General features: G+C 42.4%; 1 protein-coding gene across 1 annotated transcript; it reads right to left on the reverse strand.

Annotated features, from left to right (window-relative positions):
- Positions 1 to 1,566: 1,566 nt before the first annotated feature.
- On the reverse strand, positions 1,567 to 26,412 carry LOC137345811 (probable G-protein coupled receptor 139). The gene is made up of 5 exons (XM_068009060.1): positions 26,385 to 26,412; positions 23,816 to 24,716; positions 16,910 to 17,015; positions 13,804 to 13,857; positions 1,567 to 1,623 (listed from the first exon to the last, which is right to left on the reverse strand). Exons 1-5 carry the CDS (start codon positions 26,410 to 26,412, stop codon positions 1,567 to 1,569), a joined length of 1,146 nt encoding a protein of 381 aa, XP_067865161.1.

The raw sequence follows: 26,412 nt of genomic DNA on the forward strand, positions 1-26,412 counted from the left end.
TCGGAGCTCCCTTGGACTATGTTGGAGAAAATGATTTTCACTTTTCTCTCTGAATTGACATTAGTGCTCCCTCAAAGGGCTTGATTTTGTGGCGCCGGCAGGGCTTCCAGCTCCAGGCCGAAAAGTAGGGGCGAATCCCGCCTCGGCCTTTCCAAACACCAGCCCCAGAGCCATCTTGCCTTGTTCTTAAGTGGCTTCAATTTACAGACAGGGATCCCGCCTCTTTGAGCTTCCAGCCAATCACAGTGCAGGCAGCTCAGTAGTATTGGCAGCGCCACCGTGAGCGATTGCAACTGCCGCTATTACAAGAGGCCTTGGACCCAGGCCCAGCGCTGTCATGTAAGTGAGGCAGTATCGCTTGGGCTAGTCCGTAAGGCACTGGCGAAGTGATTGGGAGGTTGGGTGTGTAGTGAAGGAGGATAGGAATCCAGGAAGTTTGAGATTTTCGCACTGGACATCTCCCTGTGCCAGATAATGCCATGGGAGAGGGACCCGCCGCAAGCCCGCAGGGAGCGTGCCTCTTATTGTTGGGGGACCTCGCAGAGGTACCTCCTTCCACTCGTTAAATCCCAGCGTCGAGGAAAGAGGCACGTACGTGGCGATTAATAGGCCATTTAACGGCCTCAATTGGCCCTTTCCCAGCCGCCACAAAATGGCTTGGCGATGGGTGCTCCGTCCGCGCCTCAAATCTATGCCCCCTGTACCTCTGATTTCGCCTCAAGGGGACCCATAAATTCCAGCCCAAAATGTCAATGTTGGGGAAGATTGATTGGATTTGTTTGCCGTAACTGTGTAACAAAATAAGGTTGCTTGATGTTTTATATTGCATGATTTCCAACAGGAAGAGAAAATATGAGCGCGAATTAGATTGACTGAACTGTTTGGTTGCCATACTAATTAAGGTGTTAACTGTGCAGGTCTGTCAGTCTCTGCAAAAAGAAACACCAAATTTGCACAATGTTTCTTTGCTTTTTATGCCTTTGGCTGGAAATAAATTAAGGGAAAATTGTAATAAATGCAAAATACTGCAGATGCTGGAAATCGAAATTATAACATAACGTGCTGGAAATACTCAGCAGGTCTGGCAGCATCTGTGGAGAGAGAAACAAAGTTAACGTTTCAGGTCTGTGACCAGATCAGGGAAAAATTATGTTCAGTGAAGAGAGCATCCTAGTTCTAAAGCAAATGCATAAAAACTAAACCCCAAGCGTTGCATGATTTACTCTGTCTGATTGTTGAACCATTAGGGCAACGTTGAGTGGAAGAAATCATTGTATGGATGTTGACAATAAGCGTCAAAAACTGTGAGCTCAATGGATGTCCCATTTTGTTGACAGCAAGGTAATGTCTGTAGTCATGTACACTTAAATTGCAATATCATGTCTCAGATATGGCTTGGCTTTCTTCCTGACTGGAGATCTGAACTCCATGGGTTGGGTATAAATTTTGAATATTCAGCTTGGAGTATGTCCATGAAAGATTTATTTCATTCGAAGTCCAAGTGATTTCTAAAACTCTGTAATTCTCTCTCAGTGGGATAGATTAACCCATTCTTTGTAACTGTGTTTATTCAAGTACTTTGTAAAGTAGCTTGTGCATTACTGCTTCGATGTATTGTTTATCCTGTAAAGACAATTTGAACATAAGATTTAGTGTGTGAATTGACTTCAAGGCATGCAATTTTTTTTCTCTTTTGATATTCTTTTGGGCCTCCTTATCTCGAGAGACAATGGATACGCGCCTGGAGGTGGTCAGTGGTTTGTGAAGCAGCGCCTGGAGTGGCTATAAAGGCCAATTCTGGAGTGACAGGCTCTTCCACAGGTGCTGCAGAGAAATTTGTTTGTTGGGGCTGTTGCACAGTTGGCTCTCCCCTTGCGCCTCTGTCTTTTTTCCTGCCAACTACTAAGTCTCTTCGACTCGCCACAATTTAGCCCTGTCTTTATGGCTGCCCGCCAGCTCTGGCGAATGCTGGCAACTGACTCCCACGACTTGTGATCAATGTCACACGATTTCATGTCGCGTTTGCAGACGTCTTTATAACGGAGACATGGACGGCCGGTGGGTCTGATACCAGTGGCGAGCTCGCTGTACAATGTGTCTTTGGGGATCCTGCCATCTTCCATGCGGCTCACATGGCCAAGCCATCTCAAGCGCCGCTGACTCAGTAGTGTGTATAAGCTGGGGGTGTTGGCCGCTTCAAGGACTTCTGTGTTGGAGATATAGTCCTGCCACCTGATGCCAATTATTCTCCGAAGGCAGCGAAGATGGAATGAATTGAGACGTCGCTCTTGGCTGGCATACGTTGTCCAGGCCTCGCTGCCGTAGAGCAAGGTACTGAGGACACAGGCCTGATACACTCGGACTTTTGTGTTCCGTGTCAGTGCGCCATTTTCCCACACTCTCTTGGCCAGTCTGGACATAGCAGTGGAAGCCTTACCCATGCGCTTGTTGATTTCTGCATCTAGAGACAGGTTACTGGTGATAGTTGAGCCTAGGTAGGTGAACTCTTGAACCACTTCCAGAGCGTGGTCGCCAATATTGATGGATGGAGCATTTCTGACATCCTGCCCCATGATGTTCGTTTTCTTGAGGCTGATGGTTAGGCCAAATTCATTGCAGGCAGACGCAAACCTGTCGATGAGACTCTGCAGGCATTCTTCAGTGTGAGATGTTAAAGCAGCATCGTCAGCAAAGAGGAGTTCTCTGATGAGGACTTTCCGTACTTTGGACTTCGCTCTTAGACGGGCAAGGTTGAACAACCTGCCCCCTGATCTTATGTGGAGGAAAATTCCTTCTTCAGAGGATTTGAACGCATGTGAAAGCAGCAGGGAGAAGAAAATCCCAAAAAGTGTGGGTGCGAGAACACAGCCCTGTTTCACACCACTCAGGATAGGAAAGGGCTCTGATGAGGAGCCACCATGTTGAATTGTGCCTTTCATATTGTCATGGAATGAGGTGATGATACTTAGTAGCTTTGGTGGACATCCGATCTTTTCTAGTAGTCTGAAGAGACCACGTCTGCTGACGAGGTCAAAGGCTTTGGTGAGATCAATGAAAGCAATGTAGAGGGGCATCTGTTGTTCACGGCATTTCTCCTGTATCTGACGAAGGGAGAACAGCATGTCAATAGTCGATCTCTCTGCACGAAAGCCACACTGTGCCTCAGGGTAGACGCGCTCGGCCAGCTTCTGGAGCCTGTTCAGAGCGACTCGAGCAAAGACTTTCCCCACTATGCTGAGCAGGGAGATTCCACGGTAGTTGTTGCAGTCGCCGCGGTCACCTTTGTTTTTATAGAGGGTGATGATGTTGGCATCGCGCATGTCCTGGGGTACTGCTCCCTCGTCCCAGCACAGGCATAGCAGTTCATGTAGTGCTGAGAGTATAGCAGGCTTGGCACTCTTGATTATTTCAGGGGTAATGCTGTCCTTCCCAGGGGCTTTTCCGCTGGCTAGGGAATCAATGGCATCACTGAGTTCCGATTTGGTTGGCTGTATGTCCAGCTCATCCATGACTGGTAGAGGCTGGGCTGCATTGAGGGCAGTCTCAGTGACAGCATTCTCCCTGGAGTACAGTTCTAGGTAGTGCTCAACCCAGCGGTCCATCTGTTTGCGTTGGTCAGTGATTATGTCCCCCGATTTAGATTTGAGGGGGGTGATCTTCTTGATGGTTGGCCCAAGAGCTCTCTTCATGCCATCATACATTCCTCTGATGTTTCCGGTGTCTGAGGCCAGCTGAATATGACTGCATAGGTGTTGCCAGTAGTCGTTTGCGCAACGCCTAGCTGTTCTTTGTGCAGTACTTCTGGCTGCTTTAAGTGCTGCGGATGTTAAATCGCTGGGGGCTTTCTTGTAGTTCAAAAGTGCAATGCGCTTAGCGGCTATGACAGGTTCCAGCTCTTCATTATGAGATTGAAACCAGTCTGCATTTCTCTTCGCACTTTTGCCGTAGGTGGTCAAAGCTGACTCATAGATGGCGTCTCTGATGTGGGCCCACTTGGTCTCAGCATCCCCTGTGGGAGTGTTTATAGAAAAAGGTGAATTTATGGCACGCCCCATGTAATGTCGATATATCATCAGAAAACTGGTGTATCATTGTTCATCCTGAGAACAATTAATGGCTGCACAACAAAAAGAAAGCAGCAAAAATCGACACCGGAGTCCCAAGCCTACTTGATGAATGCCAAAATGGCTAGGTGGAAAAGAAGGGTAAAGTAATCAGAAATGCATGAGTTGACAACCAGGTACTTTACCAAATAAATTAATCAGCTGGTACTCAATGAACTCGAGATGGCGCAACTCAAGATTGTTTTTATTTGCTTCTGGCTAGGATAGCATTTATTGGCCTTGAGAGGGTGGTGGTGAGCTGCGTTCTTGAACTTCTGCAGTCCTTCCATTGTAGGGATCTCAACATTGCTGTTAGGAAGGGAGTTCGAAGACTCTGAACCAGCGATAGTGAAGAAACGGTGACATAGTTGCAAGTCTGGATCGTGTGTGACTTGGAGGGGAACTTGCAGGTGATGGTATTTCCAAGCATCTGCTGCCCCTGTCCTTCTAGGTGGTAGAGCTCATGGGTTTGGAATGTGCTGTCGAAGGAGCCTTGGTGCATTGCTGCAGTGCATCTTTTATACGCTACACACTGCTGCCACTGTGTATCAGTGATGGAGGGAATGAATCTTGAAGATTGTGGCTGATCAAGCGGGCTACTTTGTCCTGGATGGTGTCGAGCTTCTTGAGTGTTGTTGGAGCTGCACTTATCCAAGTAAGTGGAAAGCATACTATCACACTCCTGACTTGTGCCTTGTAGATGGTGGACAGGAGGTGAGTTAGTCACCCCAGAATTTCCAACCTCTGACATCCGCTTGCAGCCACAGTACTTAGGTAGCTGGTCCAGGTCAGTTTCTGGTCAACGGTGACCCACAGGATGTTGATATTGGGGAATTAATGCAAAACTGGGCATCCAAGAGGTTCTGTGGGCCATCATCAGCAGCAGAATTGTACTCAACCACAACCAGTAACCACATGTCCCCCACTCTACCATTACCATCAAGCCAGGGGACAACCCTGGTTCAATGAAGAGTGCAGAAGGGCATGTCAGGAGCAGCATCAGGTATACCTCAAAATGAGGTGTCAACCTGGTGAAGCTGCAACCCAGGAGTACTCGTATGCCAAGCAGCATAGGCAGCATGCGATAGACAAAGCTAAATGATCCCATAACCAGATAACCATAATCAGATCTATGCTCTGCAGTCCTGCACATCAAGCCGTGAATAGTGGTGAACAATTAAACAACTAACAGGAGGAGGTGGCTCCACAAATATCCTCATCTTCAATGATGGGGGAGCTCAGCATGTCAGTGCAAAAGATAAGGCTGAAGTATTCGCAACAATCCTCAGCCAACGGTGCGGAGTTAACAATCCACTCCAGCCTTCTCCTGAAGTTCCTAGCATCACAAATGCCAGTCTTCAACCAATTTGATTCTCCCCGCATGACATCATGAAATGACTGAAGGCACTGGATAATGCAAAGGCTATGGGCCCTGACAGCATTATGGAAACAGTGCTGAAGACCTGTGCTCCAGAACTTGCCACACCCCTAGTCAAGCTGTTCCAATACAGCTACAACACTGGCACCTACGCGGCAATTTGGAAAATTGCCTAGGCTTGTCCTGTACACAAGAAGCGGGATAAGTCCAGCCAGACCAATTAGCGCCCCCTTAGTCTATTCTCAATCGTCAGTAAAGTGATGGTGGCATTCGACAATGCTATCAAGCGGCACTTTCTTAGCAATAACCTGCTTAGTGATGCTCAGTTTAGGTTCCGTGAAGGCCACTCAGGTCCTGAATTGATTACAGCCTTGATCAAAACATGGACCGAAGAGCTGAACTCAAGAGGTGAGATGAGAGTTATTGCCCTTGACATCAAGGCAGCATTTGATCGAAGCAGCTGAAGATGGCTGGGCCTAGGACTCTACCCTGAGGAACTCCTGCAGTGATATCCTGGGACTGAGGTGATTGACCTTCAACAACCACAGCTATCTTCCTTTGTGATAGGTATGACTCCAACCAGCAAAGTGTTTTACCCATTGATTCTCATTGACTACAGTTTTTCCCGGGCTCCTTGATTCCATACACAGCCAATGCTGCCTTGATGTCAAACCTTCACCTCACCTCTGCAGTTCAGTTCTTTTGTACATGTTTGGACTTAGGTTGTAATGAGGTCAGGAGCTGAGTGGCCACAAAACAACAATTTTAGAGTTTTTGCTGCTATGAACACAACCGCTTGGACGTAAAGTATGACGTTTTGGGCCATAAAGTGCAATAGATGCCTAGTTGTGAGAACATACGGCAAATTCTCAGCATAGCTTGATATGGTTCTAGAAGACACGAAATGGGTGAGCTCTCTGAAAAGAGGAAAACGGCAGATTTATTCAATCATGAAACATACCCAAGGGAGGAAGAACAATATGTAATGACATCAGTAGAAGTAGAATTATACCTGCGAAGTTGTCACCATGGCTCTATTCGAAGACTAGCACAGGAGTTCGGATTCCCCAGATACTATTCAACAATCCTCACATTTAAGAGTTGTTCACACAGGAGTTTCCATTACTCTTCGAACCCAATGTACTCTAACGAACAATTCTTCAATGGAGACCATCTTGGCAACGAGCAGCACCCGAGCCAGCAAAATCACATCGGGTATTTCGCCTATATTACACATAGTTTGTCACCAGGACCGAGCTCCTGCCAATACTCTCGCTCTCAACTTCCCTAAGGAGTGGGCGATTACATCTTACATACATACAATTCTTTAAATTGGAAAGCAACGATCCAGAAAAAGATATATTTTAACAGAGTAGGAAAATTCCCGAATTACAAATCATTATCAGTCCATTATATGGTCATTCTCTCTGCTCGGAGATTCCATTGATTCATCCTGGTCCAATTGAATCTTGTTATCTTTGGGATCTTGCCTTTATCCTTTAACATGAGTCCGCAGTTGAAAAACAATACCGCAGTTGATGAACTATAAACTATTCACCTTCATGTCACTGCATGATGAAAAGAATGTTTTGTGTACACCATACTGCCAGATAAATATGAGAACATGTAAGCATAAGAAATAAGGGCAGGTCATTTGGCCATTTGCACCTACTCCGTTATTTGGTAAGATCAAGGATGCCCTTTAACATCAGCTACATCTTCTCGTACTATCCCACACACCTTGATCCCATTTCTATTTAAAATCTATCGATCACTGACTTGAGATCTCTGGGGTAGAGAATTTCAAAGATTCACTGTCCTTTGAATGAAGAACTTCTTCCTCATTCAGTCCTAAATGGCCGTCCTCTTATTCTCAGACTAAGACCCAGAGTTCTATGCTCCCCAGATAGGGGAATCATCCTCTCAGCATATACGGTGCCAGGTCCCTTTAGAATTTTATGTGTTTCAATCAGATCACATCCTACTCTTTTAAATGCTCGAGAACGTACATAAGGACATAAGAACATAAAATCATAAGAAATAGTAACAGGAATAGGCCATTCAGCCCCTCAAGCCAGCCCTGCCATTAAATAAGATCATGGCCGATCTGTCCCAGGCCTCAACTCCTCTTTCAGACCTGTTCCACATAACCATCGAATCCCCGAGATTTCAAAAATCTATTTACCTCCTCTTTAAATACTTTTAGTGACCTACCCTCCACAACTCTCTTAGGTAAGGAATTCCAGAGATTCACCACCCTCTGAGAAAATAAATTTCTTCACCTCTCAGTTTTAAATGTGTGACCCCTTATTCTGTAACTATGTCAGTCAGTTCGAAATTCCCCCACCAGTGGAAACATATTCTCAACATCTGCACTGTCAAGCCTCCTTAGAATCATATATGTTTCAATCAGATCACCTCTCATTCTTCTAAACTCCAATGAATAAAGACCTAACCTATTCAGCCATTCTTGATAAGACAACCCCTTCATCCCAAGAATCAGCCTAGTGAACCTTTTCTGAACTGCCTCCAATGCTAGTATATCCTTCCTTAAATACGGGGACCAAAACTGTACACAGTACTCCAGGTATGGCCTCACCCTGTACAGTTGTAACAAGGCTTCCCTATTTCTAAACTCTAACCCCCTGGCAATAAAGGCCAAAATTCCATTTTCCTTCTTAATTAACTGCTGCCACCTGCATGCTAACGTTTTGTGTTTTATGTACAAGAACGCCCAGATACCTCGGTACTGCAGTATTTTGTAGTCTTTCTCCATCTAAATAATAATCTGCTTTTTTATTCTTTCTACCAAAGTGGATGACCTCACACTTTCCCACATCGAACACCATCTGCTAAGTTTTTGCCCACTCATTTAACCTATCTTTATCCCGTTACAGATTCTTTGTGTCCTCATCACAACATGCCTCCCCACCTATTTTTGTATCATCAGCAAATCTGGATCAGCTACACTCTGTCCATTCTTCCAAGTCATTAATATAGAAAGTAAATAGTTGAGGCCCTAGGACCGAACCATGTGGCACCCCACTCGTTGTGGCTTTCCAACCTGAAAAGACCCATTAACCCGACTTTATGCCTTCTGTGTGTTAGCCAATCCTCAATCCATGCCAACACATTACCCTCAATACCCTTAATTCCTATTTTGTGTAATAACCTTTTATGTGGCACCTTATTGAAAGCCTTCTGAAAATCCAAATACGCTACATCTACCGGTTCCCCTTTATCCACTCTGCCTGTTATATCTTCAAAGAACTCGAACAAATATGTCAAATATGATTTCCCTTTCATAAAACCATGTTGACTCTGTTTGATTGCATTATGTTTTTCTATATGTCCTGCTATTTCTTCCTTAATAATGGACTCTAGCATTTTCCCAACGACAGATGTTAAGCTAACTGGTCAAATGTTTCCTTCTTTCTGTCTGCCTCCTTTCCTGAATAGAGGCATCACATTAGCGATTTTTCAATCCGTTAGTACCCTACCAGAATCCAGTGAGTTTTGGCATATTATGACCAATGCCTCCACTATCTCTGCAGCCAATTCTTTTAAAACCCTTGGATGCAGGCCATCAGGTCCTGGCGACTTGTATGCCTTTAGTACCATCAGTTTCCCTCGTGATAGAGATTGTTACAAGTTCCTCCGTCCCATTTACATCTTGCTCATCTATTATTCTTGGGATGTTTATAGTGTCCTCCACCGTGAAGACCGATGCAAAATATTGGTTTAAATTATCTGCCATTTCCCTGATTCCTGTTATAAATTCCCCAGTCTCATCCTCCCACACTTACTTTAGCTACTCTCTTTTTTTATATATCCGTAGAAGCTCTTGCTGTAGGCTTAGTCGACTCAATCTTTCCTCATAGGGAAGTCCCCACACCTCATAAATCAGCCCAGTGAAACTTAATTGCACTCCCTCTAAGTCAAACATATCCTTTATTAGGGAAAGAGACTGAAGCGGTGCACTGTACTCTCGGTGTGGTGTCACTGAGGCCCTATACAATAACAGTAATACTTCTTCACTCTTATGCCGAAATCCCTCTGTAATCAAAGCTGACATAGCACGTGCTTTCCTGATAGCTTGCATGTCAAGATTCTGTAGTTCATGTACTAGGACACCCAGATCCCTCAGAATACCAATATTTACCAGTATCAATCGTAATTTAACTGTTAGTTCGTGTTTCATTCATAATTGTTTTGGTTTGAGTGCTAACGTAACATTTATAAAAGTGAAATCTTTCCCGTTTGTTTTTTGATTTCCTAAATTGGGGTCAGTCAGTGGATTTGATTCTTTTCATTTAGCTCTTGTCTCCCTGGGGTTCACAACGCATTTTATTCGCCAGTTCTTACATCAGAGTGGAAATGACACAATAATTTGTAACGTCCAATGAATTAATTGTACCAGCTGTGCCTTTTTCCCATTCAATTTTTTTTTGGGAAATTTCCCATTAATTTTAATCTTTTACAACCAGGTGAGCAATGTCTAGTGGACTTTTGCTATCTTCACCTTGTCTTGTAATAGGGATTAATTTTAAACTCATTGTGTTTTGTGCTCCCCCTTTTGTGAATCCTTGTTTACAGTTTTGAATTATAAGGCAAAGAACTGTAAACAAACAGGCTTTCTTTTGTTTAAAGTAGAAAGATTGAATTTATTAAACTTACTCTCTAATATGGTTCACACCTACGGATATATGACATACTCACGCTAGCATGCACACGTGATATAAACATGCAGATAGGGTTAGAAAGGACAGAGGAAAATATAAGTAGAACAGTTTGCGGCAATCTCTTGTTACTGTTTCTCGAGCTCGCTGTAGTCCTTGATTGAAGGTTGATCTGATGTTTTGTTGGGCCCAATAGTCTTCTTAAAACCTTGTTCACGTAGGAAACCTTTTTTCTCTGTCTGAGTTTATGTGTCTTCAATGGCTTCAGTTCCCTGAGAGACCAACAGGCAGGCAGGCAGGCAGGCAAGAGATAGGCGGAGGAAATCTTGTTAGTCCATGAGCACAGCGTTCCACCTGGTAATTCCTTTGTTGGGATTTTAAAATTCAAAAAGCTCCCAGGGTGCTCAGCAGGTTAGTCATGTGACCAGCTCCTATATGGAACAGTCTCTTCAACATCCTTTGTTGGAATTTCAAATCCAAAAGCTCCAGCCAGCTAGTCATGTGACTAGAACTGGTTGATCCAGTGGATCAGGTTGTCATGGTCCACGTGAGCACCAACAACATAGATAGGATGAGGACAGAAATTCTGTAAAGTGAGTATGGGTAGCTAGGGGCTAAAAAAAAAACCCAAAGGTAATAATTTCTGGATTACGAGCAAATTGGAGTAAGGATAATAAGATTAAAAAGTTAAATGCGTGGCTCAAAGATTGGTGTGGGAGAAATGGGTTTCAATTCATGAGACACTGGCACCAGTACTGGAGAAAGTGTTGGGCAGTCTTCACCTGAACCATGTTGGGACTAATGCTCCAGCAAGTGTTATACCTAGGGCAGTAGAAAGGGCTTTAAAGTAAATAGTGGGGGTGAGGGATCAAGTGAGGGAAGATGTGATCATTTAAAGAGAGAGGAGAAGGCAGCAGAGCAAGGCAACAATAAATTTGATGATAATCAGCGTGTGACAGGAAGGGACAGGGCGTGCAAATGTAAGAGTGTCTATACCATTGTATTTTCCACTTGAAGTCGAAGATTAACCATGATCTCGCTGAATGGTATATACAACAGCAGAATACGTTCGAGGGGCGAAATGGCCTACCCTTGCTCCTATTTTCTACGCCCCTATATCCTTTCAGTTTTCATTTTGGTGGATTATTTGAGGGCGACAAAATGCTGCATGCTATGGGTACACAGATATTCTGCTATCCAATTGAGGTCTGATTAGAGCTGAGAGAAACTTCAAGCAGGAAAGGAACTTTATACAAGTGGTATTAGTTACCTCATTTCAAGAACCAGATTACAAAGAGCCATATTTACTCTTACTGATCATGGAGCTGGAGATTTCACATTGAAATTAGAAGTCGAGAATATTACTTCAATCGTATTTTAGAGTTTGAATATTTTAAAATCTGCCCTCTTTAAAGAAACATGAAAACTCTTGAAGCTGAAGTCATTCCAGTACATGTTTAAGGAATGCATTTGATGAAATAACTGCATATTAATGGTACATTAACACCATCTACATTAGGTGCAACATATTTTCCTTTTAAAATCTATATTGCATACAATATCAATATAAGAAGATTCAGTGGTGCACGTGAGAGCACAAAGCGTTGACAGATATTCCCAGGAGTTTACATAGTTGGCTGTCTGTTTTTGGCCTCCTTGCCTCGAGAGACAATGGGTAAGCGCCTGGAGGTGGTCAGTGGTTTATGAAGCAGCGCCTGGAGTGGCTTAAAGGCCAATTCTAGAGTGACAGACTCTTCCACAGGTGCTGCAGATAAAATTGGTTGTCGGGGCTGTTACGCTTTTGCTCTCTCCTTGTGCTCCTGTCTTTTTTCCTGCCAACTGCTAAGTCTCTTCGTCTCGCCACACTTTAACCCCGCCTTTATGGTTGCCCGGCAGCTCTGGAGATCGCTGGCAACTGACTCCCACGACCTGTGATCAATGTCACAGGACGTCATGTCGCGTTTGCGGACGTCTTTAAAGCAGAGACAAGGATGACCAGTGGGTCTGATACCAGTGCTGACCTCGCTGTACAATGTGTCCTTAGGGATCCTGCCATCTTCCATGTGGCTCACATGGCCAAGCCATCTCAGGTGCCACTGGCTTAGTAGGGTGTATATGCTGGGGATGTTGGCCGTCTCGAGGACTTTGGTGTTGGAGATACGGTCCTGCCACCTGATGCCAAGTATTCTCCAGAGGCAGCGAATATGGAATGAATTGAGACGTCGCTCTTGGCTGACATACCTTGTCCAGGCCTCGCTGTCGCAGAGCAAGGTACTGAGGACACAGGCTTGATACACTTGGACCTTTGTGTTCTGTGTCAGTGCGCCATTTTCCCACACTCTCTTGGCCAGTCTGGACAAAGCAGAGGAAGCCTTTCCGATGCGCTTGTTGAATTCTGCATCGAGAGACAGGTTACTGGTGATAGTTGAGCCGAGGTAGGTGAACTCTTGAACCACTCTTACCGATATTTATGGATGGGGCATTTCTGACGTCCTGTCCCATGATGTTCGTTTTCTTGAGGCTGATGGTAAAGCCAAATTCGGTGCAGGCAGTCACAATCCTGTCGATGAATCTCTGCAGACACTCTTCAGTGTGAGATCTTAATCCAGCATCGTCAGCAAAGCGGAGTTCCCTGATGAGGACTTTTTGTACTTTGGTCTTCGCTCTTAGATGGGCAAGGTTGAACAACCTGCCACCTGATCTTGTGTGGAGGAAAATTCCCTCTTCTGAAGACTTGAACACATGTGAGGGAAGCAGGGAGAAGAAGATCCCAAACAGTGTAGCTGCGAGAACACAGCCCTGTTTCATGCCACTCAGGATAGGAAAGGGGTCTGATGAGGCGCCGCTATGCTGAATTGTGCCTTTCACATTGTCATGGTATGAGGTACTGATACTTAGTAGCTTTGGTGGGCATCCGATCTTTTGTATTAGTCTGAAGAGACCACGTCTGCTGACGAGATCAAAGGCTTTGGTGAGGTCAATGAAAGCAACGTAGAAGGGCATCTGTTGTTCACGGCATTTCTCCTGTAGCTGGCGAAGGTGGATGTCAATGGTGGATTTCTCTGCTCGAAAGCCACACTGTGCCTCAGGGTAGTTAGCTATATCTTGCTGAATAGACCATCAGATGTGTTGAGATGTTGCATTTCATCATCGACAAGCGTTGGGAAGTGGGGATGTAAAGAGATTCTGCTCTGATATCTACTGGGTTTAGGAAAGATGGATGCAGATAATCATCTCAATTGGCAATTGAAAGGGCTATGTGAGTGAATGGAGAGACTTCACGCTGGCCATGTTGCCTGGATTTGGTACGATTAACCTGGGGGCTGTGGATGGGAGGTGGTTAAGGGCGGGATGACGGTAACAGGTGCCAGTTTTGTATAGAAAAATTAGATTGTTCACTTTGTGCTACTTCTATGCTTTTTTCATAAGCTTTACAAAAGTGATCTTCCAACATGGTCTCTGATCTGAAAGGCCTCCTCTGTGCCGTAATAATTCTATGACTCTATAACTTCTTCCAGAAAGATACAACTCAGCCAGGGTAGCCACTTCAGGCATTACAATTCATCCTGACTGCTATTTTCAGGCCCTGTCTGCCTCTGATCCCTGACCAGGCGGGACCCAGGGACTTACCACTCAAACGTACCTGAACCCGCCTCCGCCTGGCCAGGAACATTTTGCCCTCATTTCCGCTCGATGACTTTTGATCAGAACGGGGAGAAGTTAGAGATTTAAAAGCTAACAGGCGAATACAGAGTTAGTAAATGATTGGAAGCTCATGACCACGCACGCGGAGAGAACAGATGTATTCAGCAAATCGAGTTGAAGCACAAGGTGCATTGCAAATAAAGTGAAAAGTTGAGAATTTGGTAAGAGCGGGAATTCGGTGTAGACTCAGCATGAGATGTTCTTTTTTTTGCTTTCTACTTGTATTTGTCGCCAAATCTACTGACAATACAAAGACTGACGAAGCAATAGGGTAACATGTTGTTAAGTTCTTTAGCGCGTAATGTAAGCTAGTGTGCATACAAGGAAATTAAGATACATTAAAAAGTAATCATTAATAAATAAATATAGACTAAGATGGCAGAGCAGGTTTTGTATCCGAACTACAGTACATAGGAAGAAAATGTGCCGTCCTTACCTGGTTTGGCCTACATGTGACCCACAACAATGTGGTTGACTCTTAAATGCCTTCTGAAATGGTTGTATCAAACCGCTGCAACGTCTAAGAAAAGGAATGAAACCGGACGGACCCCTCAGAATCTTACGTTTCAATAAGATCACTTCTCCTTCTCCTACACACTAATCAGTAGAGGCTGAACATTTCCTCATAAGAAAACCCCCTCATCCCAGGAATCAGCCCCGAGTGGACCTTCTCTGACCTGTCTTTGATGCAAGTATATCCCTTCCTAAATAAGGAAACCAAAGATGTACCCAGTACTCTCGATGTGGTCTCACCAATGCCGTCTATAGTTGTAGCAAGACTTCCCCACCTTTATCCTGCAGTCCCCTTGCAACAAAGGCCAACATTCCATTTGCTTTCCTAATTACTTTCTGTACCTATATGCTGACTTTTTGTGATACATGATCCCTCTGTACTGCAATATTCTGTAGTGTATCTCCAGTTTAATAATATTTTGTGTGTCTATTCTTCCTACCAAAGTGCATAACCTCACATTTTTCCACATTATACTTTATCTGCCTAATTTTTGCCCACTTATGTAACCGATCTATATCCCTTTGCAGATTCTTCATGTCCTCCTCACAGTTTGCTTTCCAATATATATTTGTATTGTCAGTAGATATGATTACAATACGCTTTGTCTGATAGTGCAAGTCATTAATTTAGATTGTAAATAGTTGAGACCATCACTGATCATTGTGCCCCCCACCCACTAGTTACAGTTTGCTAACCTGAAAATGATCCACTTATCTCAAATCCTCTATTCGTGTTAATATTTTACCCCAATATGATATGACCATACATACAAACATATGAATTAGAGGCAGGAGTAAGCCAGTGGGTCCCTCGAGCCTCCCTCGCCATTCAACAAGATCATGGCTGATCGGATTGTAACCTCAACTCCACATTCCCGCCTACCCTCGATAACCTTTCACCCCTTGCTTATCAAGAAATGAGCTCATATCTTGTATGATAACCTCTCATGTGGCATCTTCTGGAATATCTTTTGGAAATCCAATGGACTACATTTCCTGATTCCAGTTTATCTGCCCTGCTTGTTACATCCTCAATAAACTCTAATAAATATGTCAGACACGATTTCCCTTTCATAAAACCATATTGACTCTGCGTGATCGTGTTATGATTTTCTAAATGTCCTGCTACTACTTCCTTAATCATGGAGTCTAGCATTTTCCCAATCACAGATGTTAGGCTAACAGGCTTACAGTTTTTGCTTTCTGTCTCCATCCAAACTTGAATAGGGGTATTGCATTTGTAGCTTTCCAGTCTACTGGGATGTTTCCAGAATCTAGGGAACTTAGGAAGATTGGTTTTCTTGAGAAGTCCAGCATGCTTTTCCCCTACCGTAAATACTGATGCAAGGTATTTATTCAGCATGTACACCTTTTCCTTATTTTCACTTAAATTATCACCTTTTGTCAGTTTTCAAGTGGCATATTTTTCCTGTTAATCCTCTTTTTCTTAATTAGTTTGTAAAAATAAATAAATAAATGTGTTGATTTTGATACCACGTGCACGTTTCTTATCATATACTCTTTTGGTAGCTCCTACTCTCTGTTTCAACACTTTTTATTACTTTTTGTATCTCTACCAATTGCCATTTTTAAAATTTCGCATGCTTTGTGATTTAGTCTTATTTTGTCCCTTATTGTTCTGTCGGGAATGCCATTTTATTTTGAGAAGTAGAGCTCTTGTCCGATAGGACATGAATGATAGCAAAGCTGGCATGGAGGGATCTAGCTAGCCCTCTCCATAGCCCTCTCTTTACCTGTAGTTCCAAAAACGACAGTTATGACTATTGCGCTACTCTCTTCCCTTTCGTTTGCTTTAGAAGTATTATTGATACTACCTGTTCCACCTGCGCCCTGCCTTACCATTTATAAGTTTAAAATCCTTTCCCCCGCCCTATTCATCTTTTCTGCTCGGACCCTGGCCCCTGCCCAGTTCAAATAGATCTGATCCCAACCAGTTTCTTCCAATCCCAGAACTGGTGCCATGGGATGGAATCACACTTTCACACACCGGAACTTCAGCCATGTTGCAGGGCTACAGAGAAAGGCAGGTAGTGGGACTAGCTGAGTTGCTCTTGCAGAGAGCTGGCACAGAGGTGTTGGGCCAAATGCTCTTCTTCTGGGGCTGACCATTCTCTGATTCTATGTGTTCACCTGTGCATTCTGTTTATCTTCTATTCCAATCTGCACATGGTTCAAGTAATGACCCACAGATTATGACCCTTGACATCCTGCTTTTTAATATAGTTCCTAGCTCCTGGTACTCCCTGAACAGGACACGTTGTCTATTCCTTCTTATGTTGTCGGCCCAACATGGACTCAGTGATCGGATTGCCCCCTTCTTCTCAAAGATTCTTTCAAGCTTGTTACAGATGTCCTTAATCTCTACGTAGGCAGCATACTATGTGGACCTCTCGATCCTGTTTGTAAAGTAGACTACCTGTCACGCTATTATTATATGTTATGTATTAAAATCCCTACAATTATCACATTAGAAATTCCCTCCTCCTCTCTTTACATAAACTCCCACGTACCAGGCTTATCATTCCGGCTATCATTATGAGTATTTCTAGAAGTGTAAGATTCTGAGGGGGCTTGACAGGGTAGATGCTGAGAGGATAATTCCTCTCGTGGGAGCATCTAGAACCAGGGGGCACAGTTTCAGAATAACGGTCTGCTATTTAGGACAGAGATAAGGAGGAATTTCTTTTCTTAGAGAGTGTGAAATCTTTGGTATTCTCTACCGCAGAGAACAGTGGAGTCTTTGTCACTGAATCTATTCCAGGCTGAGTTGACAGATGTTTGATCTGCAAGGGAGTCAAGAGTTATTGGGACGGGGGTGGGGGGTGGGGGTGGGGTGTGGTGGAGGCGGAGGTTATTGGGTTGCTGGGGTGGGGGCAGGCATGGAAGTGTATTTGCGACCACGCTCAGATGAGTCCTTGAGCTTATTGAATGGCCGAGCAGGCTCGATGGGCCGAATGGCCGACTTCTGGTCCTATTTTTGTGCTCATATTCCTATGTAATATTGAATAAGGAACTTGGCTGAACAAAATTAGCATAACATTAAATTCATGAGGAAAACAATGGCAATAAAGAGTGACAAATCCCCAGTGTTAGTTGGTTTTCATCCCAGCAGTTTTACGAAACAGGTTGGAACATTATATATGGTCCAAATATAATCTTTATACTTTCTCTCGATTCTGAAGCCATTTCTTTAGATTGGAAAAATGCACGTCATTTTGCTGTTTATGAAAACATATTAGGTACTAGTTACTGCTAAACAGCAACCCTAGCTCTCAGGATTAACTTTAATAAGATCAGAATCTCATTCATTCATCTTTAGATTGTTGTCGGAGATTTAAAGAACTTGCTATTATAATAGGTAATGACAAGAAAAATGGGAAATGACAAGAGTCGGTAACCAGGGACAGAATACTGAACACATTGAAAATGTATAGCTCATCAGAAAGAACCAATATGGATTTTCCAAATGGTACCTCGTGGCTGAAGAAACTGAATAATTTTTTGACGATGTGTCTAAACTGATGGATATGAGACTATTCATCTAATGATTTCTTATTAGATTGAATTATCAAACTGAAAGCAAAACAGTCAAATGTAATTTTAGCTTTTCGAAAGGCTACTGCATCTTTACTGCCATTCAAAGAGTGATGTAATAATTTAAGCAACTTAAAACTATTCTTCAATAATTACTAAGAATGTGTCATTGACAATATGTGGTATCAAATCAGAGGCATAGCGGCAGGTAGCTGTATAAAGGACATATGTAGTTCAAGTCAAGTCATGTGTTATTGCGACTTAATCTAACAATGGTAGAGAGTGGGGAAAATGTCTGTACCTTCATGAATAATGCTTTAGAATTAAGTAACAGAGCAGTAGCGTTGACCCATTCAGTTGAAGTGCAGTTGGCAGTATTTGTAGAAACGTAGTTGGATAAAGCATAACTATAGTATTAGCTTTACCCTGATCTTTGCGCGAGTTTGATTTTACATTAATTTAATGCAGCATGTTTTATAAGTCCACAGTTACAAGCACAAGGAGTTAAATAAGTAGTAATTTTGTGTTCTGGAGATTGACAAAGTGCAATGTGAAGGGAGCCTGACTATACCGAAACGGCGAACAAACGGTCCCTGCCGTTCATTAGACTTGATCATAGCAACTCAGTGCAAGTGAAATATGAAAATGTCACAGCGCTTCCTATTGAGTATCTGGGCCCTGTGTGTAGAGGGCACGTAGTTCTTTGCCACCTATATTAATCAACGAGATCCAGCAAGTTTCAGTTGAAATAATGAATTACATTTCAAATCAGGTATAAAAATGAAATAAAAACATTGAATTAACGGAGACAAGAAAAAGTTAAACAATATAATAACCTGTTCTTTAAATCTTCGACAGCAATCAAAAGGTGAAGCAATGAGACGCTGCACTTGTTAAAGTTAATTTTCAGAGCCAGAGTTGCTGCTTGGCAGCAGCTAACACTTATTACGCTGATGAAAGGGATACTTAGACTGAAATGAACATGCCTTCAATTAGGTGTCCAGTTCAGTTTCTGTCGATGATGTGGGGACAGGAACTTCACACCGTTCAATTGATGACGAACGGAGGGTGGTGGTCGTGGTGGTGGTGGGGTGGTTGGGGGGAGGGGAGGGGAGGGGTGGGGTTGCTGGGGGAGGGGTGTAGTGGTTCGTAGACCGCAAGATGTCGTTTTCACCATCTTAAACCAGATGGGGCATCTTGGACAGGAACTTCCGGATGTTCAATTTCAGCCGTGCATCTATACTCGCCTGAAGTTGATGTCCGATTTATACAGAGAAAAAGTTGAGAGCCATTAGTCTTGTCATTATGTCGACTGTAAATTCTTGTCCGAAGTCTTATATTAAGTCAGCTTCAATATTTTTCACATCACTGCTTCTTTATTATTTCCGGCTAATTTGAAACGGTTGTAATGATAACCTCAGTCCACCGTCACGTTTTTCTCTTAATGTTTGCATAGACAAGAAGTAATTAACCCTTTCCCTCTATGCTATCAATCATTAAGTTTTGAGATTTAAGAAGGAAAAAACATGCTAAGCTGCATGGAAAGACTCAAACTGCATTGGAAATTTGTTTTCAGATTTCAGATCTCAATCTAGCAGCCTGATATTTTATTTATGTTAATAATATATTCGCTCTGTCAAAGCTCAGAAGAACATCATCAACAGTATGAATTGCTTTGACGAAGGCAGGGTTTTAACCAACCAAGTCTCCTTACTCAGCTTCCAAGACAGAGTGCTCGATGGGAGACATCGGAGTTACCTCCACCAGTAACTCCCAGCGCCTCTTTAGCTGTTAAACCCCACTTGTGAGGAATTAAATTATACTGGCAGTATCTCGTTTAAGGACACAGGATAACCACATTACAGTATAAATATGAGTTATTTCTAGTTGGTTCCAGTGCAACGCCGTGGATAAGCAAGAGTGGTTTAAAAAAAAGCAATTATTTTCCGTGCCACACAAGTTTTGTGCGATTTTACATTATTTCTATATTCAGCTTGAATTATCATAATTATTTTAATTATGTGAATTCATTACTTATTTAATTGATTACTAATGGAAACCAGGAGACTATTAATCATATTCAATACCTCTCCGAATTTCCTCTGGGCTAATGTGTTTCTGGAGTAACTCAACATCCCAATAATATATCACGTTACTTCTATGATGGTCAGAGAATGCGTACACTTTTCTCTAAACATTCAGCATCTATAAATTGCACAAAGATTTCATATAGGAAATGCAACATCCATAAAATGTCGAAAATACCAGAGGGATAAGCCGGAAAAGGATGCTTCTCCTTTGGTTCTCCATTACCGAATATGTGTAATTCTTACCCTTGTAGAGACTGCCGACAGCAATCAGAGCATTGAGCAATAAAATCAATATAAATGGAAACACGGTGCTAAACTGTTCTCCAACCTCAAAAGTGTTACCTATCTGGGTTTCTACATAAGATTCATTTAATATAGCAGTACCACGTAACTCCTACTAGTCGTCTGTCGGTTCCATTTGGTGCTTTAAAGGAACTTGATACAAAAATTACCGAAGGCTGGCCTTCACTGAAGACCTGAAATTCTGTTCACAGGAAGTAACTCCATGTAAAAATGACGAAAAGACTTTTGTCTCTAAATGCCTTTCAGGCCAGTAAGTGGCATAAACAGAAGAAACAAAAAGCCTATGTGTTCTTATTCAGGCTAAACTGGCTGCCGATTCAATCAGATTCTCTGCTCATATTAGGAAGTGAGAATTACATGTAATGGAGTATGAAACCAAAAGGAAACGGCCAATTGGGTGCATTTTTGTTTTCCGGCTGAAACAGGATCCGCCCCAACTTTTATACCCATTGTGTTTGGTTTTCAGTTAAGTTAAGGAACAGAAAATGGTCAGAGTGTAAAATGAGCAGACAATTATCTTTTGCTTGTTTTTCCTTTCTTCCTCAGGCAATTTCAGTCCAATACAGTCCTTGCGGTAATTTAAATTACGGCGAGCGTATACAATGTAATATTACTGCCCCTTTTCCGATCTATGGACAATAAAATTGAGTGGGGTATAAAATAGTTAGTTGATGAAACCGTTTCCAGCGTAGCTTGTTACAATAACATCGGTTGTATTGTATTTGACACTGTGCATGTTTACTGCATTTTTTTTGGTGCAAATTATGTTGGAACAATGCAAACATATTTCAGAAGATGATTGAGAAGGATGATGATTTCAACTCATTTTATGACCTAAAAGAAATAACTTGGCTCAGAATAAATTCCATCTAAACCTTTTTGTCCATGTATTGTTTATATTTGTTCAGCTTATTATTATACATGACAGTTTTTTTTAATACTTTCATCGTATCTGTGTTTCGCCAGCAAGGGCATCGTTTGTTTCCCTTGGCAACTGAGTAGCTTGCTAGGCCATGTTAGAGGGCAGTTACGAATCTACCATATTGCTGTGGGTCTGGAGTCACATATAGGCCAGACCAGGTAAGGACAGCAGATTTCATTTTGGAAAGGACATTAGTGAACCAGATGGGTTTTTATGACAATGAATGATAGTTTCATGGTGCTGTTACTGAGACTTTCAATGTCAGATTGTTGTTAATTAATGAGAATTTAAATTCCACCAGCTACCGTGGTGTGATTTGATCGCGTGTCCCCAGGGAAATAGCCCGAGCCTCTGTATTACCAGCTCAGTGGCATTAGCACTAGGCCACCTAGTGATAATTTTTGCTTTTCATAAGACGAATTCTTTAATATTCTTTAATTTATCTTTGTTGACGAATTGTACATCCCAATATTCGCAATTCAATAATATAAAGCACGATTTATCATAAAGTTTTCGATTCGATCTTTGAAATGAAAGGATACATCGAGCGGTTCCGCAATTATTCAATAATTGTTGAAGCAATAATTTGTTGATAAATTGCAAAAAAAAGTTATTCATTTGCAAGTAATTCAAGAGGAAGCGCTGACTTTCCAGTCTACAGAGGGATTTCCGACAAAGTGCCGTCACGTTCATGGCCAAATATCAAACTGCCATCAGATCCTGGTGTTGCACTCCCACCCATAGTTTTTTTACACACTTCATTCACTGCCACCTTCCAGAAAACACATTCGACTCCAGCGTTCTGCAAGACTCTATGCTCTGCCTGTCCAGTGCTGCCAAAAGAAAGGATTCGCCGGGCACCAATTCACGCTAGACCTCATAGTGGGGCCTAAACTCAAAGACTTCTCAGTGTTAATTAACCTCAGAACAGTTTCACAGTGCTTCAGAATCCGGGTCGTCGCTTTATGCCGTCACACGTACTGCATAACTGCTGTCATTTAATGGTGGATCCTAAATACGATTCTTCTGAAACTGAAGTGTCGAGCACCAGCTTTACTCAATGCCAGAACTCTCCCTCCATTGACAAAATCTATCGTCACTCAGTGCCCTACATGTTAACTGCAGAACTCCCACAGCAACTCTGAAATTCTACAGCACCACCAATATTACCAAAATCCATCTCGCCCTGTCAATGCTTCTGAAGTTCACAGCTAGCTGCTCCCATTATTGCTCAGTGGCAGAGATAGTCCTTTAACATGTTATTTTCTTTCAGTGACGTTATTATGTACTCGAGGCTGTGCATAGGTGAGGAATGAATTGGGGACGTAGGCAAACGAATTCCCAGTAAAGGTAGCACCACTGATTCCAGCTGCACCGAGAAATGGGTTTGCTTGAACTTTATGTTTGGTGGGCTAGAAGACAAATGCTATTCTACAGTTATAAGAAGCACTGGTTACACCACAACCCTGAATGCTGTGATCAATTCTGGGTACCACACCTTAGGAAGGATATATTGGTCTTGGAAGGAGTGCAGTACAGATTGACTAGAATGGTACCTAGACGTCAAGGGTTATATTAAGGAGACCGATTACTTGAGCTAAGTTTGTATTTCTTGGAATTTCCATGGTTAAAGGATGATTTAATCGAAGATTTTAAGCTGTTCAGGGGAACTGATACAATGCATAGAGAGAAACTATTTCTGCGGTGGAGGAGTCTCAGACCGGTTGACATTGCATCAAAAATAGAGCCAAGGCTTTTAAGAGTGAAACTCGGACCATTTCTACATGCAAAAGCTTTTGGAATGTTGGCACTCTCCTTCGAAAACGATAATTTATATTAAGTAAATTGTCAATTTTGAATCTGAGATTGAATGTTTTCTGTTAACCAAGGGTATTTAAGCATATGACGCAAAGACGGTTAAATGGAATAATGTCACTGGTTAGCCATGATCTCATTCATTGGTCGAACGCGGTCGTGGAGATAAATGGCTTACGCTTTTCCCTCGGTTCCCCTGTCGCTATAGTCCACTGAATAGCTGTAAAATCGCAGAATATGATTTAATGAAATAAATCTTATTTAGGTACCATTAAATACGTAGTGATGATAATAATGGATTGCGTCTTGTCGAGAATATCATATCTTTTAACTCTAAACACTACGAGCTGGGTGTAGCGCCCATGACCTCATTTCCCCACTTATTCATTTTAATTGACAAGTAAAACAGGCCGACGAGGGTGGAAACGGGGAACTCCGGTCCATCTATTGCCACTGACTGTGAGCAATTCGACAGGAGATTTCTGTGCGTTCTTGCTATTCTAATGAAAGTCCTTCTGTTAAATTTGGAAGCGTGCATTTACGGGTGATTTTTTTAATACTTTGGACGATAACGTACAATAGACAGCACCTAAATAGCAACTCAGAATACACCGGATCTGATTTCCGCTCTATTCAAGTCAATGGAAGGGAAAACTGGGCGGGGCGCAAAATGGATGTGCAATACGATATCAGCCTCTTGGCACTAATAACCAAAAGTAAAATCCCCATTGTTATTTGTTTCGTTCAATTACTTAAACAAATAAGTTGTTAGAGCCAGGGGACGTTTAATCATATTCTTCAACTCAGCTCTGAATTTATTCTGGGTAACTGCATAAATAAACGTGTTTGTACAGCAGCTCAAAGTCCGAAGGATATATCCAGATTGTTCTACAATGGTAAATAGGTCGTTATAATTTTCTTTATAAAATTGAGTATCTGTGAATTGGACACTTATATAAGATACGAATGTTACCATCCATGAAAGTATAAAACTGCCAGATATGGCGAGCAATAAAATCATTGATTTTCTTCGGTTCACCATCTCTGGATCATTGTAATTCTCACCATTGCGGTTACCTCGGAGTCCCCTCCTCACTCTATTAGCCTGTACAATGTGCCTGAAGGTCAGCAAGTTGAACAGTAAAATCAAAAGAAATGGAAGAAATGGAGTTAAAATGGTTTCCAACCACAAAAATGCTACCCATATGGGTAAGGTATAGAAGCTTGACGTTATAGAGCAAGACCATGGTACAGCGTCAATTATTTCCCGAGGCTCGTATACAAAGTAGATTGGAACACTTTCTAAAACACTCAAGGAACAAATTACTGCTATGACCACAGCTGCAGTTTTAGCGGTGCAATAGTTTGCTCGAAGCTTCTGACAAGAAATGGCCACAAATCGATCGAAGGTGAACGCAACAGTTACCCAGACAGAACAATCAATGGAAATAAAAAGCAGAGAGAGGTTAAAACAACAAATGGGAGTATAATTCAGGAATGAATATGGGAAATAAGCATCTTTAATCTCATATAGCAGTACATCAAATATCAGGACAGATAGATCCGCCGCCGCCATGGCTACCAGGTAACGGGTGATAAACTTGGAGAGCACGCAACATCCGCGGGAGAGAATCACAATTGTCACCAGATTAGCTGCAAAGAAGGGGGAAGAAAGAAATTACTAAATCTCCTTATATTGAGAGGATTATCAGTCAACAGTCCTTTCTTGTGAACTTTCATGTACTGTTTATATTGATGCTTAAATGTGTTTGATGGGTGAAAATCCAATGGCATTGGATGGAAAGCTAGGTTTACTCGACGCAAATTGGAGAGGAATAGTGGCAAGACATAAAACCATAGTTGCAACTCATCTGCCAGCTTCCCGAAGGCTTAGGTAGGATAAAATTACCCCATAGTGGTTTGTCTGGTGCAGAGTAAGGACATTCTTGCTCAAGATTATGCTAACGCAATTCTCCAGTGTTTGCTTCTCTGGACAATGATTGGAAGGAAAATAAATCAGGTATTCTACAACGATCGGTCCTGCGGCAAATGTTGCTCATTATTTGCATAACTAATCTGGACTCAGGAATTGGAAACCATTTTCAATATTTATAAGTGACACAAAATTGGAAGGGTATAGTTATTAAAAAGGACGACTGCAACTAAGTACAAGAACATATTAATAAAATTGCAAATGGGAGTGAAATTGGCAGATGAAATTCAATACATGTTAGTTTGAGGGAATCCATTTTGGTAAGATGAATAAGGCGCCCAAGTATTCCTTGGAAAATAAGTTCCGAAATGGTGTAGAGCATCGGATGGATTGGTTGCACGGATAAATAGTTCAACTAAGTAACGACGAAGGAAAATAAAGCCAGAAATAAGCAAGCAAGCATTGAACTGACAATAGAAGGGACGGAAGTTATGGTCACGTTGTATAGAACCCGGTTTACACTGCACTTGGAGTACTGTGGCAGTTCTGGTCTGCGAATTATATATAAGATAGTTGCAGCACGGAGATGGCACAAAAATGTTTCACTAGAATAATAGCAGAAATGAACGGTTATACCTGTCAAGAAATATTGAAAAGGCTGGGGCTCTTTTCTATAGAAAAGCGAAGATTAAGGTGAGCTCTGATGGAGGTCATTAAGATTCTGAAAGAGTTTGGTAGGATGTTTCCGATTAAGAATGAAACAATTACTAGGTGTCATAAATATAAAATAACCACTAAAACCCCAGCAGAGAATGTGACAGAAACATTGCTAATTAGGGAATGGTCAGAATGTGGAAATGCTACCAAAAGAATTGGCGAGGCAAATGTCACAGACAAGTTCAATGATAATCTATGTAAGCAGATGAGGAAGATAGGAAGAGAAGGATATGTTGACGGTTTCAGATGAGAAAGGGTGGGCGTAAACTCTTGTAGAGTGTATACACCAGCAGGGACATGTTGGGCGCAATGAACTGATCATGAGATGGAAATAATTTATAATACTTTATAAAATGCTGGAAACACTCAGAGGATCAGGCAGCATCTGAGAAACGTAATTAATTTTTCAGGTCAATGATCTCTCATAAGATTTAGCTTAGGAAAGGACTGGGAGCAATCCAAAGTAAGAATACTAAATTTGAGGAGGCTTAAATTTAATAAATTGTGGCGAGTCGAAGAGACTTAGTAGTTGGCAGGAAAAAAGACAGAGGCGCAAGGGGAGAGCCAACTGTGCAACAGCCCCAACAAACAAATTTCTCTGCAGCACCTGTGGAAGAGCCTGTCACTCCAGAATTGGCCTTTATAGCCACTCCAGGCGCTGCTTCACAAACCACTGACCACCTCCAGGCGCGTATCCAT

The sequence above is a fragment of the Heterodontus francisci genome, chromosome 29, assembly GCF_036365525.1.
Source record: "Heterodontus francisci isolate sHetFra1 chromosome 29, sHetFra1.hap1, whole genome shotgun sequence".
In the NCBI taxonomy this organism is placed as follows: Eukaryota; Metazoa; Chordata; class Chondrichthyes; order Heterodontiformes; family Heterodontidae; genus Heterodontus; species Heterodontus francisci.